The 16093-nt window shown below is 34.0% G+C and overlaps 1 protein-coding gene across 2 annotated transcripts in view; it reads right to left on the bottom strand.

Annotated features, from left to right (window-relative positions):
• The window catches only part of LOC126883967 (G-protein coupled receptor Mth-like), a 230582-nt gene that overhangs the window by 109750 nt on the left and 104739 nt on the right, over nucleotides 1-16093 (bottom strand). For both annotated transcript variants that reach the window (XM_050649735.1, XM_050649736.1), the window contains exons 2-3: nucleotides 10341-10531; nucleotides 2176-2363 (exon numbers count right to left, since the gene is read on the bottom strand). In XM_050649735.1, the coding sequence (XP_050505692.1) occupies nucleotides 2176-2363; nucleotides 10341-10531 (379 nt within the window). The remainder of the gene's footprint in view (nucleotides 1-2175; nucleotides 2364-10340; nucleotides 10532-16093) is intronic.

Below are 16093 nucleotides of genomic sequence, written 5' to 3'. Positions count from 1 at the left end.
GCCTTAAACGTGTACTTTTAACACTTATATTATATATAACTATTAATGTAAAAATAAGTAAATATAAAATGAAATTTCATCATACAATGTTCGAATATACCAATGAAATAAAATATTTATATTTACGTCGGCGTCGCTTAAAAATACTAACCTAGAAACCACAATTGTCATTTTACCATATGATATTGTAAATATACTGTCACAATCGATTACTTTTGTGTCAAATTATCTTCATTCGCATCATTGATTGGTTATCTAATTAGAGCATTGTAATCGCCAACCAATTATATATCTATAACTATTAACTAAGTCGTTTTAATATGCAAATACCCGTCAAGGAATAGATAATTTTCTTTCAATGTATAATAATCACAGATATATATTTTTTATGTCACTTCCAACTGTAATGCGTTAGATGGATTCGATAATCTGTGATGCACTGAAAAAAGGGTTTGGGATGATCTGTAAAGAAAATTCACAAAGCAAAATTAAATATACCAGACTTGGTATTAACCAAGTTATTTGATACATTTTTTATTGTGTTTTTGTGATATTTATTTTTTATTTCTAATTATTATTAGTACGATGGGGTTAAAAAGATGTTCTTCCATTCCTAGTCAGCATAATATATCTCTATGGTTCTAGAAATTATTGCCCGAATTATACGGAAGATGTCTTGTGATTTAGATGTCTTGAAGTTTTATCTACAGCTAGTGACGTCAAGACGTAAATGTAGAAATATACATATTCCATTGTATTTTTCATAATAGACCCTACATAATAGACTTTTTTGAGATGAGGGACAGCTTCAAATAACATAAAAATATACAGGGTGATCCATTAAAATTAAAGATCATAGACTATGCTGTACTTAAGTGAATAATCCTCTATATTAAAATTTATGTTTGTAAAGCGCCTATTCGAATTTAAAAGTTGACGTGTCCCAGTATTTTTTAAAATTTTCTAAAATAAGGTTACAAAAAATGTTATTCCATAAGTGGTTTCCACACTTTATAAGTTCAAAATTTTACCCTGTAGTATTCATAATACTCCCTACATGATATAGTTCGTTGAAATCAGGTTGTTAAACAGCTTTTAAAAATATAAAAATATACAGGGTGCTCCATTAAAAATAAAGTTTATGGACTCTGTTAGACTTGCACTCTCTACATCTAAATTGACGTTTTAAAAGTGCACGTTTTTTTAGAAACCGACGGATTCAGCGTTTTTAAAAGTTTTTTGAAACAAGGACAGAAATTATTTTATTCCTTAAGTGCCTTCCACACTGTATAATAGCAGGGGAGGAAAGTATGCTAAATTTGCAGTCACTCAAGCGTTATGGGGACCTATTGGGTTGTGAAGATTAGGTCCTAAAACCAAAAAAAGTTAAGTAAAGTTTTGCATTTAAGTGGGGACTTTCCATTTTTTAATTTAATTTTCCATTTCCAATTGCTTCTTCCGATTATAGCACCATCTATCCGTAATTCGAAAAAAGGTTTCGAATAAAAGATTCTTATTTTTACATAAGGAATCCAAATCTGGAATAAAAAATGGGGGCTCCTATTTAAGTTTGTAAAGTGACCCCCCCACCCCACCGCCATGGGGGGTCGTGTTTGGTGTAATTCGATAGATTTTTCAAAAATATTTAATACGTTAATTTTGCAGTTTTTCGACCTGATGTTCATTTCGCAAAATATCGCAAAAATTAAAATTTTAAATTTACCCCTCACCCCTCTCCGTGGGGATCGTGTTTGCTATCATTCGATAGATTTTTGAAAAATATTAAACACTTTTTTTTAGTTTTTCAATCTGACGTTTATTTCTTGAAATATTCGCTTTTTTGTGAAACTTTGTGACTCACTCATATGCTCACACCGTCAGATTTTTGAAATATACACTGTTCTGCATGTACTTAACTTACCTTATCTTAATCTGACGATGTCGAGTTTTTCTAAGGATAGATTTTTTTTCGGACCCCTTTTAACGAGCTCCCCTCTATTAAGATCAAATATATGGTAGGGCTACATTTACAGGGTATAATGTTTCTCCCTATGTGATTTTCTGACGCGCTCGAGGAACTGCAAAAATCCCCGCTTGGGCTCCCCTACCATAAAGTACGTACTATAATTTGTTGACTACTTCATTTATTATATTAGGTTTATTTAAATTACTTACATGGAAAATAAACTTGTCCTTTCGATATTTGGCTGGGGACTTTGTCAGCGCACATTAGGAAAACTTGTTTGTCATCTTTAGAGTTAATACAGTAATCCTCAGGACCAATAATGTCAAACTCATACTCTGTTATAAATGAGGAATTATATATGAATCCGAGCACCTCGTCATTAGTCAAGTAATATTTGCTAAAATAATAAATAACATACGTCTACATTTCTTAAGAACCTTAAAAATTAAAATTACGTACATATAATATTTGATATTAACAGAGTAATACTATACTTTGTTCGCTTCCAAGGCTTCTAGTTTAGAACTTTAGACGACTGATCGGTGGGTTTGTCGTGTCATCAAAGCTAGTCATTGGTTAGAAATTAATTCAAATTGGTTAAATTTCTAATTCAAATTGGTTAAATTTCTAACCAATTTTAACCAGAGAACAATCACAGTCGCGCTCTCTTCTGTCACGTAAGCAGTCGCGCGATTAGATTTAATCTAACAATGCGAAATAAAATACGAATTTAAAACATATTTCTATTTTATATTATTTTTATTTATTTGTTACGTTAAAAATACCTTTTCCTAACAATTTTAAAGCTAATTGGTTTTTACCAAAGCCATAAATTCCACAAAAAAAAGAAAAAAAATATTTTTTTTTTATTTACAAAAGCACCTACGCATTACTACAATATTCCTCGAGGCATGTATGAGTGCAAAGTTATGTTGCAAAACTTTTTATTGAGTTATCACGGAAAAGGATAAAATGTTAGATTTTTTCTAACGGCGCGACTGCACCCGGGTTAATTAATTTCTAACCAATGACAAGATGCGACGATACGCCGATCTTGTAGTGAATTAAAATTGAAATTAAAATAGGAATAATTTCTAACCAATTTGAATTATTTTCTAAGCAATGACAAGATGTGATGATACGACAAACCCTCCGGCCAGGCGTCTGAAATTAGCGTCTTAGCTTCCCTTGGAAGCGAACGGAGTATAGTAGCATAGCCGGACTATAGACCGGAGCACTTAGCAATAAAAACACCCGAATAAATCGATTTTTAAATACAGAACCTAGAGACTTGCAGTTTTTTGCAATATGTTCAGGATGACATCAGGAAAAAAGTTTAATATTCAAAATGGGTAGAAATGCATAATTGCACTTTAAAGTGCATAAAATGCATCCAAAATTGCATAAACATGTCAAAATCAGTATACTAAGGACGAAATTTTATTATTCGGGGGATTTTTGGGGTCACTGAACATGAATACGCCATCAGAACTGACACCCGGATCACCTGATGCTCAAGGTCACTGCAAGGGACGTCTGGAGTTTCGAGGGTGTTGGTTTTAAATTCATGAAAACGGATTAATCACGGGTTTTTGGGGTCGCTAAACACGAATATGCCATCAGAATTGACCCCCGGAATACCTGGTGCCCAGGGTAACTACTAGTACGTCATCTTCTGGAGTTTCGACGGTTTTCGGTATTAAATTGATGCAAATGGATTACTCGAGAGTTTTTGAGGTTCCTAACACGAATGTGTTTTTGACCGGTTGTATCTCAGGAACCACTTAAAGCAATTAAAATTTTTTTCTTTAAAAAAAATCGCCGTGATACATCCATTCGAATGTCGTTTCCTTAACTTAATTCAATCTAAAATTTGCTGATATATTCTATTTGTTTATAAGCCAAAACATTGTTTGTAACTTTAAAACATTTCTGAGGCCACTCAAATAGTCCAATTTCAATTCTGTAAAGTACGTTAAATTAATAGGTATAGTGCCGTTTTATAAGAGAGTCATAGTTATTCTGGTGTATCGTAATTATCATGGTTATTATTGCGACCGTAAATTGATAATTAAAAATTTAATTGTTGCCAAACAATTCGTTCAATGTTCAACGGATTCTGGAAATATAATATATACCAAAAAAGCTTCTATGTCACCAAGTTATTTAATTATTGATGAACAATTACTTACCTAAAATTTTAATTGAACATAAAAGATCTAGTTGGGAAAATCCGGATTTTCCGAGGAAATTTTTGTCGAATCAAATAGGGAGAAAATATCTCTATGCAGAATTAAATTACGGTTAATTTTTATTTGGGTGTTTTTGTCATAAAGTTAAAATCTTCGGAGTTACAGAGCAATGATTGAAAAAAAAACACGATTTCGGAGCGCTAATTTGTCTTAAAAAAGCACACTATCTGAGGAATTTGCATACCTATATTATTAAAATATACAATCATAAGATTCAATTCCAGCAATAAAATTGCTGGTAAATAACTTTTCCCAAAAATGGGCTATTTTCCGATAATCTGCCAAGACTATCCGTAATCATGCTGTCAGTGTCAGTACCGTCTAATGGATAATTGGTACACATTCTCAGCACTTCTCATAGCTTCATCGCCACACAGCTCATAAAAATTTATTTTTTTGTTTGTCTTATTTTCTGAGAACTAAAATAGTACACCATTCATGGTCGCTAACAATTCTCAATAATAGCCTTAGGAGAGCAAGATATGTGAAAGTAATTCTTTAAGAACGTTAAAATATCTTGGCATGTCTGATTCTTTGCAAAAACTCATTGAAACAACTACTTTTTTTTTTTCAATAACGCATGCCAAAATACGCCACAACGATGAATAATTTAATGTTTTCAATATTTTTCAAAAGGGAGCTGGCCCTACTCGTAGTTTGAGTTGTTGAGAGGTCATAGCTTTTACGATCCTTTAGAGTAAAGCCTGCACCACTTTGCCGTAATGTTTATAGACAGCCTTTGGCCACTAATCTTACTACACTATCTTGTCTTGATTTCAGGTTTCAATATTATTGGTACATATTTTTGTAGAACTTTCCCGCGTGAAGTTGAAGTCGCAAAGAAATAATAGATACTGTTCAATGGAATAGAATAGCATCAATAAGGCGCAATACCGCCTTCCAGTAAAACTCTTTTTGATGGATCTGGTTTTGGTGTTCTGCATCAATACCTCCCTTTCCTAAACAAGATTCTAAAGTTCTCCACGAACCAAAGAAAAGTTTGTGGTTTGCTTTACTTTTTTTTTAGTAAGCCCTATTTCTTTAGATAATAATTTGCTATACCATCATAATCATAATCATAATCATAATCATTAAACTGTTAGCGTTCTCTACTGAACATAGGTCTCCCTCAGTTCTTTCCATATGTCTCTGTCCTGCACGGCTTACATCCAGTTACTACTAAACTAACACGCTTCAGGTCGTCAGTCCATCTGGTTGGTGGGCGCCCTCTACTCCGTAGTGCTTCTTGTCTTGGCCTTCACTCGACAATGTCTTTTGTCCATCAGTTGTCTGATAATCTAGCGAAGTGTCCTGCCTAGTTTTATTTTAGTGACGCAATTTTTTCAATAGCGCCTGTTGTTTATCTTCTACTACGTATATTTCTTGATTTGAGTTTCGGTCTTTTAGATAGACACCCAACATCTGGCGCTCCACAGCCCTTAGAGCAGCGATACTCAACCTGCGGCCCTCTTACGTTTTCTATGCTGCCCGAAGGCTAACTGAAAGGCCCTGTAAATAATCAAATTGTTTTGAACTCAAGTAAAATAGTTGGTGGTGGCTTTTAGCATTATTTATTTGCGACATAACAGAAAAACTTGGCGAACTTAATCGTCGTTTACACATTAAAAAGTAAACATAAAATTATTTTCGTAGTTGACAAAAATAAAGTATTTGCTTTCGTGGAAAAGCTAAAGATGTCGAGGAAATTAATATAAAAAATCTGCATACCTTTCCGACATTGGTGAAAGCTCAACATGATGGAATTGATGTATTTCCAGAAAACTATGCTACTTATTTCTAATTTTCTAGTTTTCTTGAGCAATGAATTTCAGAAAAGATTTAATGATTTATGAAACATTAGGAAATGTCTTCTATTGGAACTATGTTGTCACATGAACTAATTAATTTTAAAAATTATACAAATCTGGAGGCAATTTTTAATGAAAAAAGAGACGCAAATCAATATGAAGAATTCTGTAAATTAGTACCGGATAATTATAAAACTCTCAAAAGTTACGCTTACTTGTTCCTCACGTTGTTCGCTTCATCATACCTGTGCGAATCCTCATATTCAGAAATGAAATTTGCAAAAAATGTTTACCTATCCTGACACTGATTCGCACCTTGACGACGTTGTTATTTCGTAAGCGGGCGACTTTAAATCCTGAATCAGGTCGATTTTTATTTTTAAATTATGATTTTTTACATATATCATACTATCGTCATCCATCTCCGCGTGATGACGTAATCGATCTTTTTTGAATGAGAATAGGGGCCGTATGCTAGCTCATTTGAAATTCTCTATATACATGTAGTAATATAAACATTAACATAATTAAGTATACAGTGTGCCCAAAAAAAATTTGTTTTGCATTAAATTAATTGACAAAAAAAAATAAAAATGTATGTAATTTATTTAATTCAAAATACATTTTTCTGCTGTCAGAAAACAAAAGAAAATGTTAATTTGACAAATAAAAACTGCTTTTCCCTTACATCCAATGTTCAAACTGTCAAGAGGCAGGTGGGTGGAAGCTTAAACAATAAATTTAAGCGAAAAGCAATGTCTATTTGTGAAATAAACATTTTTTTCTGTTTTCTGCCAACAATAAGCTATATTTTGAGTTGAATAAATGACATACATTCTTCTTTTCGTGTCAGTTAATTTAATTCAAAACAAAAATTTTTTGGGCATCCTGTGAATAACCTTTAAAATGAGCTAGCACACGACCCCCATCCTAATTTAAAAAAATCATCGATTGCGTCATCACTCCCAGATGGATGACGTCACTACTATGATACATATGCCAAAAAATCGTAATTTAAAACTAAAAAGATGTTTCAGAATTTTTCCTTAAAGTCGCCAGCTTACGAAATAACGAAATTATTCCTTTAATTTGCACCATACTGTATATTATTTTACATAGATTGCGGCCCGCAAGCTGTGGCAATAGCTGCTATGTGGCCCAGGAAAAAAAAGGTTGAATATCGCTGCCTTAGAGTCACACGAATCTTGGACATTACTTTTTTTGTGAGTGTTAATACTTCCGTTCCAACGTGAATACAGGTAACACATACTGGTCACAAATTTGTCTCTTGAGGCATGCGGTCGGATTTTTAACCAAGTTAATATACCAAACGGTTTAATATAATTTAATATACCAAACGCTGTCCAAGCTAATCCCATGCGACATGGGAGCTCACATGTCTGGTTTTCTCTGCCCAACCGAATTTCATGTCCTCAATATCCTTTTCATTAATAGCAATATTTATACTTCTCCATTTATGTTAATATCACACTCGTTCAGATCTGCCTTGCACAAGTACGTTCTAAAAGTTTTTACAAGTATGTATACTTGTATTTTTTACCGATGGAGACAGAGAGAAGTCATCAAGATGCCCAAAATTTTAAGGCCTACCCAAGGTACACAGGGCAGTATTACCACTGCGATCAATTGTTAACTCCATCGGATCTCCTCTACAACCACTGGCAAAGTTTCTGGCTGAACAGCTGCAACCATACGCGGATGAAGCGGATTCTTACGTCAAGAACGCGAGCCACTTCATCGAGCGTATAAACGATGTAACTCTTGATCCGGGGCATTTACTAGTCAGCTTCGATGTAGTCTCATTTTTCACTAATGTTCCTGTAGAGGAATCACTCGCCATCATAAGCAAAAAGTATCCAATATCACCGGATACTCTAAACCTAACCAAACACTGCTTAAACAATACATATTTCATCTATAGGGAACCAAGATATAACAAGTTGAGGGATGGGTTCCCACTGTCACCAGTAATAGTGAACTTGTTTATGAAAGAAATGGAACAGCGAGCAATAGAAACAGTTGAATACAAACAAAAATTTGGCTTAAATACATGGATGACACTTTTATCATCTGGAACCACAGAGAAAAAAAACTAAAGGCATTTTTAGAACATATCCACAATTTCCACCATAAAATTCAGTTTACTATAGAACTGTAAGAAAACGATCAATAATACCATTCTTAAATGTGTTAATAATAAAGAAACAAGACGGACACATAGACCATACGGTGTATCGGAAACCGACACATACCGACAGATATTCACACCACCATCCTGCACAATTGCACTCAGTCATCAAAACCTTGATTACAAGATCCAAAAGACTGACAGACCAAGAACATCAAAATGAAGAAATGCATAATGTGAAAACAGCGTTAAGAAAAAACGGCTGCTCAACATACACCATCGAAAAAGCTTAAAATGCTCGAAGAAGAATTAAGGACCCAACAGAAGACGAAAAACCGATTGGCAAAACCATTCTGCCATATGTGAAGGGTAGAACAGAAAATGGGGAGAGTGCTGAGAAAACACAGCATAGAAACCATATTTAACACCGACAGAAAGATCTCAAATGTCTCCCGGTGGCTTATGGGGTCTCAGTCCTCGAGTCCCCAGACACTACTACACTCCACACTGGCAAATGCATTACTGTTGGAGCTGGAGCGTTCAATTGACAAGGATCTACAGACCGAGCGAGTCTCGTAAATTCCACGGCTTTGAGCCACGCTTCACGCAACCGTATTTGAGTACTTGTATTTCGAGTTGTGTGGTCGTGGGCTGGTCGAGTGGAGTTATAATTTACCAAATTTAAATATTTATAATCGTTTCTACTGATTCATAATATACTATAATATAATATATTAAAGTTTTTAATATTGCTAATATTTTTAAAGTTTTTAACATTGTATTTTAATATAATTTTATTTATTAATAATAATATTACCTAAGGTTCAAAAGAAGTACAAGATAAATACCGCGGTTTTTCATATGAAAATGCAAATCAAAATATACAATTTGCAGAGTAAATGCTTGTTTTTTTTTTGAAAAAATAATACAAATTGTATGTAGATAGGTAGAGTAGCTATAAGCGTTGAGTCAGTTGAGTAGTTAGAGCAAAACTAGCTACGCCATCTGAGACACGAAAAGGATGAAATTAGTTTTATTTTCTTTTCTCATGTAGCATGATGGCTGATGGAGAGTTTTTTAAAATAGGTAACAAAACAACATGTTGTTTTTTTGCAAATTACAAAATATGTTGTTTTCAATACAAGTTGATATTATATTTACTGAGCATTTAGAATTTTGACTCACGCTCGAATTCATAATAAAGTGAAGTTGATACCTTTAACAATGCAATTAATTGTTACAGTTAAAGAAAACTTTAAATTTAAAGTCCACTTGAACTTTATTATGAAATCGATAAATCGATCGTTCTCACAACGGTCAAAAACCACACTTACGGCCGGTTTCACAAAGTAAAGTTAACTTGTGGTTAAGAGATAAACTCAAAATTACCCCAAAATATGCGTTTCAGTTTCATAATTGTTACCCTTCTGGGTATACCCATAAGGGTAACCCACTCCAACCTCTGGTTAAAAATTCTGTGAGTTAACCATACTTCGCCGTTGACCTGAAACTAAAACGCATATTTTGACGTAACTTCTGGTTATCTCTGAACCACAAGTTAACTTTACTTTGTGAAACCGGCCGTTAAAAGTTTTAAAAATTCACACCACAGAATATCAGTTATGTATGTACTTAAATTTTAAATCACACACAGTGTCTTAAGTACGATTGCGCGAAGCCGTGGAATTTACGAGACGCGCTCGGTCTGTAGATCCAAGTGTTCAATTGTACCGAGGTTCGCTGGAGTGGCCGCTGGAGTGGAGGCGCTGGCGTGAAGATTTTTGCCGGTGGGGCATTGGTGCTTGTGTTCAGATTGGCTCGGAGTTTTTTCTTTGCCACGGGATTTGGATTGGTAAGTGGAGCGGACGATGTTTATGACGGGTTTCCATGTCGAGTGCAACCGGATGCCTGCATCTCTTCTATTTAGATAATTTAGTCGTTTTTCGATCTCTGTGGCTTCTCGGATAATTTTTGGTTTATAAAAGCGGATAGGGGCTATAGTTCAGGAGTTTCGTTATACAATATATAACTAAACAAAATAACAGATGGCAGACAACTAGGTTTGAAAACCATGAATAATTGCTTTAAGACAATTACTATTTATTTATATAGGAATATAGGAAACAAATAAGATATTTCTAATTAATTAAAAGTTAATAACTTACCCATCGCAATCCAGTTGATGCTCATAAAATATTGGTTCGAATTCAAATTGTTTGTCATATATATGAGTTTCGTTACTCTCGTAGTAATAATTCTTGTATTCTATTATATGACTGGTCTCTTCACATGTATTGTTTATCCATACCTGCGTCTTTGATATACAACATTTGGGAATCTTGGGAAATATAATGTTCTGAAAAGAAAACTGAATTAACCCATACGCAATATAGTCCTGTCGCCAGAAGAGGTACAACGGCCTCCTTTATTCAGATGGACTTACCCAAATTTTTTTATGTATTTTGACCCGTAAAATACGAATTTTTTGGGTAACAGTTGATCCGGATGTCATTAAGATTGTTATAAACAAAGAACTTGAGGAATTACATAACAGCAATTTCTCGCAAAACGAAACATTTTTTCTTATTTTTTGGGTCATTCTAAGCAAAAAATGTTCTGACAAGCTTTTTCGTAGGAAGCAGAGTTTTCGAGATAAACGCGGTTGAACTTTCAAAAAATCAAAAAATTGCAATTTTTGAACCCGAATTACTTGTGATTAAAAAATAAAATAGCAATTCTGCTTACCGCATTTGAAAGTTCAAGTCAAATTATATCGGTTTTCATTATTTGCATTGCTAAAATTTTATTATTTTATTGTTAAACAAAGCTATAAACACCTAGTGCTTGAGTGATGTTTTCAATGATTTCTCATTTAAAATCGAATGAGTAGGTAGAGTAGGTATAAGGGCAAGCGAGGCGATTTCTACGTAGCATGCATTAAAACGCATGTAGGTATAAGGCACGGGAAACACTATGTGTTTATGGCTTTTTTAACAATAAAATAATAAATTTTTAGCAATGCAAATATACAAAAACGATATAATTTGACTTAAACTTTCAAATGCGGTAAGCATAATTGCTATTTTATTTTTTAATCAAAAGTTATTCGGGTTTAAAAATTGCACATTTTCGATTTTTTGAAAGTTCAACCGCGTTTATCTCGAAAACTATGCATCATACGAAAAAACTTGTAAGAACATTTTTTGCTGAGAATCGCCCAAAAAATACAAAAAAATGTTTTGTTTTGTGAGTAATCGCTGTTATGTAATTCCTCAACTTCTTTGTTTATAACAATCTTATCGACATCCGCATCAACTGTTACCCAAAAAATTCGTATTCTACGGGTCAAAATATCTAAAAAAAACTTGGGTAAATCCATCTAAATAAAGGAGGCCATTGTACCCCCCCTGGCGACATGACAGGACTAATATTCACTATATTATAGTTATTTACGATATAAGTGTTAAAAGTACACGTTTAAGGCACGCATGTGAAAGTTTGCAGAATGAGCGATAGCGAGTTCTGCAATTCTGTAAAATATTAAAACAATTACTTAAATCGGACAGGTTCAGGAAACTTGAGACATCAAAAATGACCCATTTTTAAGGGGTCCGGTTAATTTTGCACCTCAGTGTAAGAGACATATCGATCGTACCGTTCAAATATTATGACGAATACAAATTTCTGTAAAAATTAACAACTCGCCCTGTGTATTATTAAACAATGGGAGCAGACACTTTTTAATGGTCATTTGTTATTCTCCATAGGGGCCTCCATACGAGGTAGGAGTATGTACAATGTACAGTTCCTCATGACTCTCCCTGTATTTAATATGTCTAACAGTTTTCTTCAAATAATCCTTCGAGTTTGATTTTTTTATTTTTTGCTTTTTATTTGATTTTTTTAAAATATTTTTAATTTTAGTCACTCATCAATAAAGAAAAGAGTTTCTTAGAAAAAAATTTTTTTAATTTTTTTTTAAACAATAAAATATATGTATAAAACATATGATGTACAAACACGAAAAGTAGTTGGAATCAGCAAAAAATTTGAAACTTGACTATCCATGTCCAAAGATTTGACCCAAACGATTGAACTAAAGAAAAGCGTTTAAAAAGAAACAGTTTTTTGAATTTTTGATAAAATTTTTGGGGTTATGTACACTCAACCTACGGGTCTATAAAAATTAGACACGTTTTGTAAAAGACTCAACTATGCGCGTGATTTTTTGAAATTTTAAAATTGATTGGATCTCACCTAAAAAAATAAAAACGAAAAATGAAGTTATTGATGGTTGGGGGTAGGGATGGGAAAGACCTACCGGTTTAAACCTAAAACCGGTTTTTTTACTTCGCAATAACCGGTTTTACCGGTTGTTCTTTGTCCCGGTTATAACCGGTTTTTTCTTTTTAAAGTAAAAACCGGTTATTAGGTTTTTACGGTGATTAGGATTAGGTTAGGTATTATTTTGGATCAAAATCTTAATTATTATTCTCAAGTAATTATTCCAAACAAAACCATAATTCAAATTTTATTTTATTTTATAAAATACAGAAGCAAACTGAAAGTGCAATCTCACATCAGCCAGAAAAAATTATTTATTAAGTTTTATTATAATATTTCCTTGAAAAGGTATTTGTAATCATAATATTTACATAAAAAGTGATCTGGTTGAATTAGACGCAAACATCATCTATTTTCACACTTAACTCTTGACATTGAAAGTGGGTGAATTACTTTTTCTGATTACCAAAAATAATGCTCTGACTATGAATATCGAATTACTTATTACGAATACGAATCTCCAAGAATTTCGCTACGTTTTCAAAACGATACACTCATACAGGAAGTATTAAATTAGTTAAAATGTACCTATTCTACAAATATACAAACGTGTTAAAAATAATACATGTTCTTTCGATAGTACTAATTTTGATCATGTTCATATCGAGTCGAATGGACTATCGCAAACTAAAGTGTATTGTAAATGTAACTTTGTAACCTATTAAATTAAAAAAAACCGAAAACCGGTTTTTCCAAAAAACCGGTTTTTTGGCCGGTTATAACCGCCAGGTTAAACCGTAAGCAAAAAAATCCGGTATAACAGAAAACCGGTATTTTGTCAAAAACCGCCATGCCTAGTTGGGAGAAGGGGAAGGAGGTGGTGGGTTAAAATTACTCTGCGTATTATTGTTTAATGATATAGAACTTAAAAAAATTTAAAAAATTGAATTCTGGGCGTGAGGGTGGGTACATTTTAATTAATTTATCTCGTCCCTAACTGGAAAGTTTGGTGCGCCACTGTCGACGCATGTCGAGGGCGGTCATAAGGGGGGGGCATGGGGGCCATGGCCCCCCCAAAGGTGGCAATGCACCTTAAATAAACTTGTCTAGTAACACAGGATAATGTTATGTTAATATATTTTAAATTATTTACTCTGTAAATTAATTATTTTGAATGGATTCACATACGGATTTTGAAATACCTAGATACTGCAATCTGTAATAATGATAATTAATCATAATGCCTATCTCTTCAACTCTGGTTACGCCAATGCAAGTGCATCGCCTCCCGCGCGAATCCCGACACCGGCGACGTCCAGTGTAGAAACAGAAACATAAGAATGCCTATGTACATATTTTTTTATGGAAGTTATATCGTTGTGTATTGTGTAGAAATTTGAACGTTCTGAAGTATCTATCGTCTACCCGATATACACTATCGTATCGTAGTTATAGAGGTGACATAGGTGCAGTGCACTATATATATTGCCGGATTGTAATCATCATTTTATTCCAGGGTGACAGGTGAGTAAAAATCCATAGATAGGTTAGGAATAATTTTCTGTTTGCTAACGGAACGAATACATCAGCAATGAGTAAATAATACTCTGCAGTTTTCTCTCGTCCAGCGCAGATGTTCGCTATATAGGATGCTATTTCGAAATACAAAAGTTAATAGATTCCGATTTGAACGAAAAGTGACTGCAAATTATTATTAGGCTCAAATTAAAAAACCTGGGCATATCCATCTCTCGTTTGGCCGGAATCACAAATGTTCTTTTTTTTCAGAAAATGAAGAGGGCAAACAATACGAATACGTTGAATTCGTATTTTTCTGTTGTTCCGAAGAAAGTAATTACAGATGTGGGTGATAATGGGTTATCCCGGTCATCTTCCTCATCGTCTTCTCAACAGAATCTCGTAGTGCCAGAACGACTTACAACAGTATCAACATTACAAACATCAGTTAATAATGAAAATACTCTAAAGCAAGTCGATGTAGAAAAGTCCAATGAAGTTAGTAACTACGATATTGGTCGAGTTGTTGATGGTTTGAGTGGTTTGGGAGACTTTCAAAAATATAATTATTTGAAAAATACGTGGGTTCCGGAAAAAAACTACTCATTTCCATTTTCTGAACATAACAAAAATAACAAGTTAGTTAAGCGGTACTTGAGATACGATCATCTCCAAAAATATAACTGGATTGCGTTTTCGGACTTGAAGAAAGGACTTTTTTGTAAGCACTGTGCTATCTTCGCAAATTCAGGTGGTAAAAATAAAGCAACAAGTTTGCAAAGTTTGGTTACCACACCAGTTACAAAATTTGCAAAATTATTTGGAATGGATGGTGTGCTAGATAAACATAAAACAAATCGATATCACATTGAAGCGGTTTTATCGAGCGATAATTTTATAAAATGTTACGAAAACCGATCTTTAGTTATAAGAAATTTGATAGATAGTGCTCGAGCCAGGCAGATAGAGGATAATCGAAATCGGCTCAAACCAATCATTCGATCTATAATTTTTTTAGCCAAACAATGTATACCTTTCCGTGGCCATAGAGATGACGGGCCATTGTTAGAAGAAAGCAATGTGACAAATAATGAGGGAAACTTCCGAGAGCTTCTTCGATTCAGAATCGAAGCAGGAGACAAAACTTTAGAAGAGCATTTAAGAAACACGTCGTCACGTGCCACATATATTAGCAAAAGAACGCAAAATGAGTTGATTGAATGTTGTGAAGACGAAATTTTTTCTGTTATCGTGAAAAAAATTAGTGATGCTAAATATTACAGCATTATGTTTGACGAAACTACTGACATAGCACATGTTTCCCAAATGTCGATTGTTATTAGATACTTAGAAGGTAACAACGTGCGGGAGGATTTTGTGTCATTCATAGATTGTCATTCTGAGAACTATGAGCTCAGTCCCGATACGTTGGAACCGGTTTTGAATGGTACTATTTTAGGAAAATCAGTGATAAAACAAGTTCAAAAATTTCGTTTACCATTGGAAAATTGTGTAGGAATTTGTACAGACGGATGCAGCGTAATGACATCAAAACAACAAGGAGCCGTCCAAGAAATTAAAAAAGAAATGAATATAGCTGTACGATGTCCATGTTTCAATCATGCTTTAAATTTGAGTTTGTCGAAATCATCAAACGTTCAATGTGTGAGAAATGCTGTAGGGGTAATGAAGGAAATAATATCTTTCTTCAAAGCCTCTTCTAAACGCAATTATGTCCTCAAACAAACATTGGGTGATCAGCTCTCTGGATTGTGTGAAACTCGATGGGTAGAACGGCACGACTCCGTTCTGCAGTTTAAAGCATCGATTGAAAAAATTTTGCAAGCTTTGAATTTGATTTCCGAATGGAACGAAAGAGAATCTGAACAGCTGTTGACCGTTTATCACTACGCTCAACCACGCTGGTGTGAATTTCTGCAAAGCGAGTCGAAGGTAGGGAGGTAGGGGTATAGTGTTGAATATCCCTACCTTTGACTCGCTTTGCAACAGGTTCGCGTTAGCACGCTTGAACGTAGTGAGAAACGGTCAACAGCTGTTCCCATTTTTTTTTGTAAATTACTCAGCGATTCAAAAAAGATTTTCCGGTGTGCCTCAT

This window comes from Diabrotica virgifera, chromosome 4, assembly GCF_917563875.1.
Source record: "Diabrotica virgifera virgifera chromosome 4, PGI_DIABVI_V3a".
Classification (NCBI taxonomy): Eukaryota; Metazoa; Arthropoda; class Insecta; order Coleoptera; family Chrysomelidae; genus Diabrotica; species Diabrotica virgifera.
The sequence above is the reverse complement of the archived record's forward strand: the minus strand, read 5'-3'. Positions and strand labels throughout refer to the sequence as shown.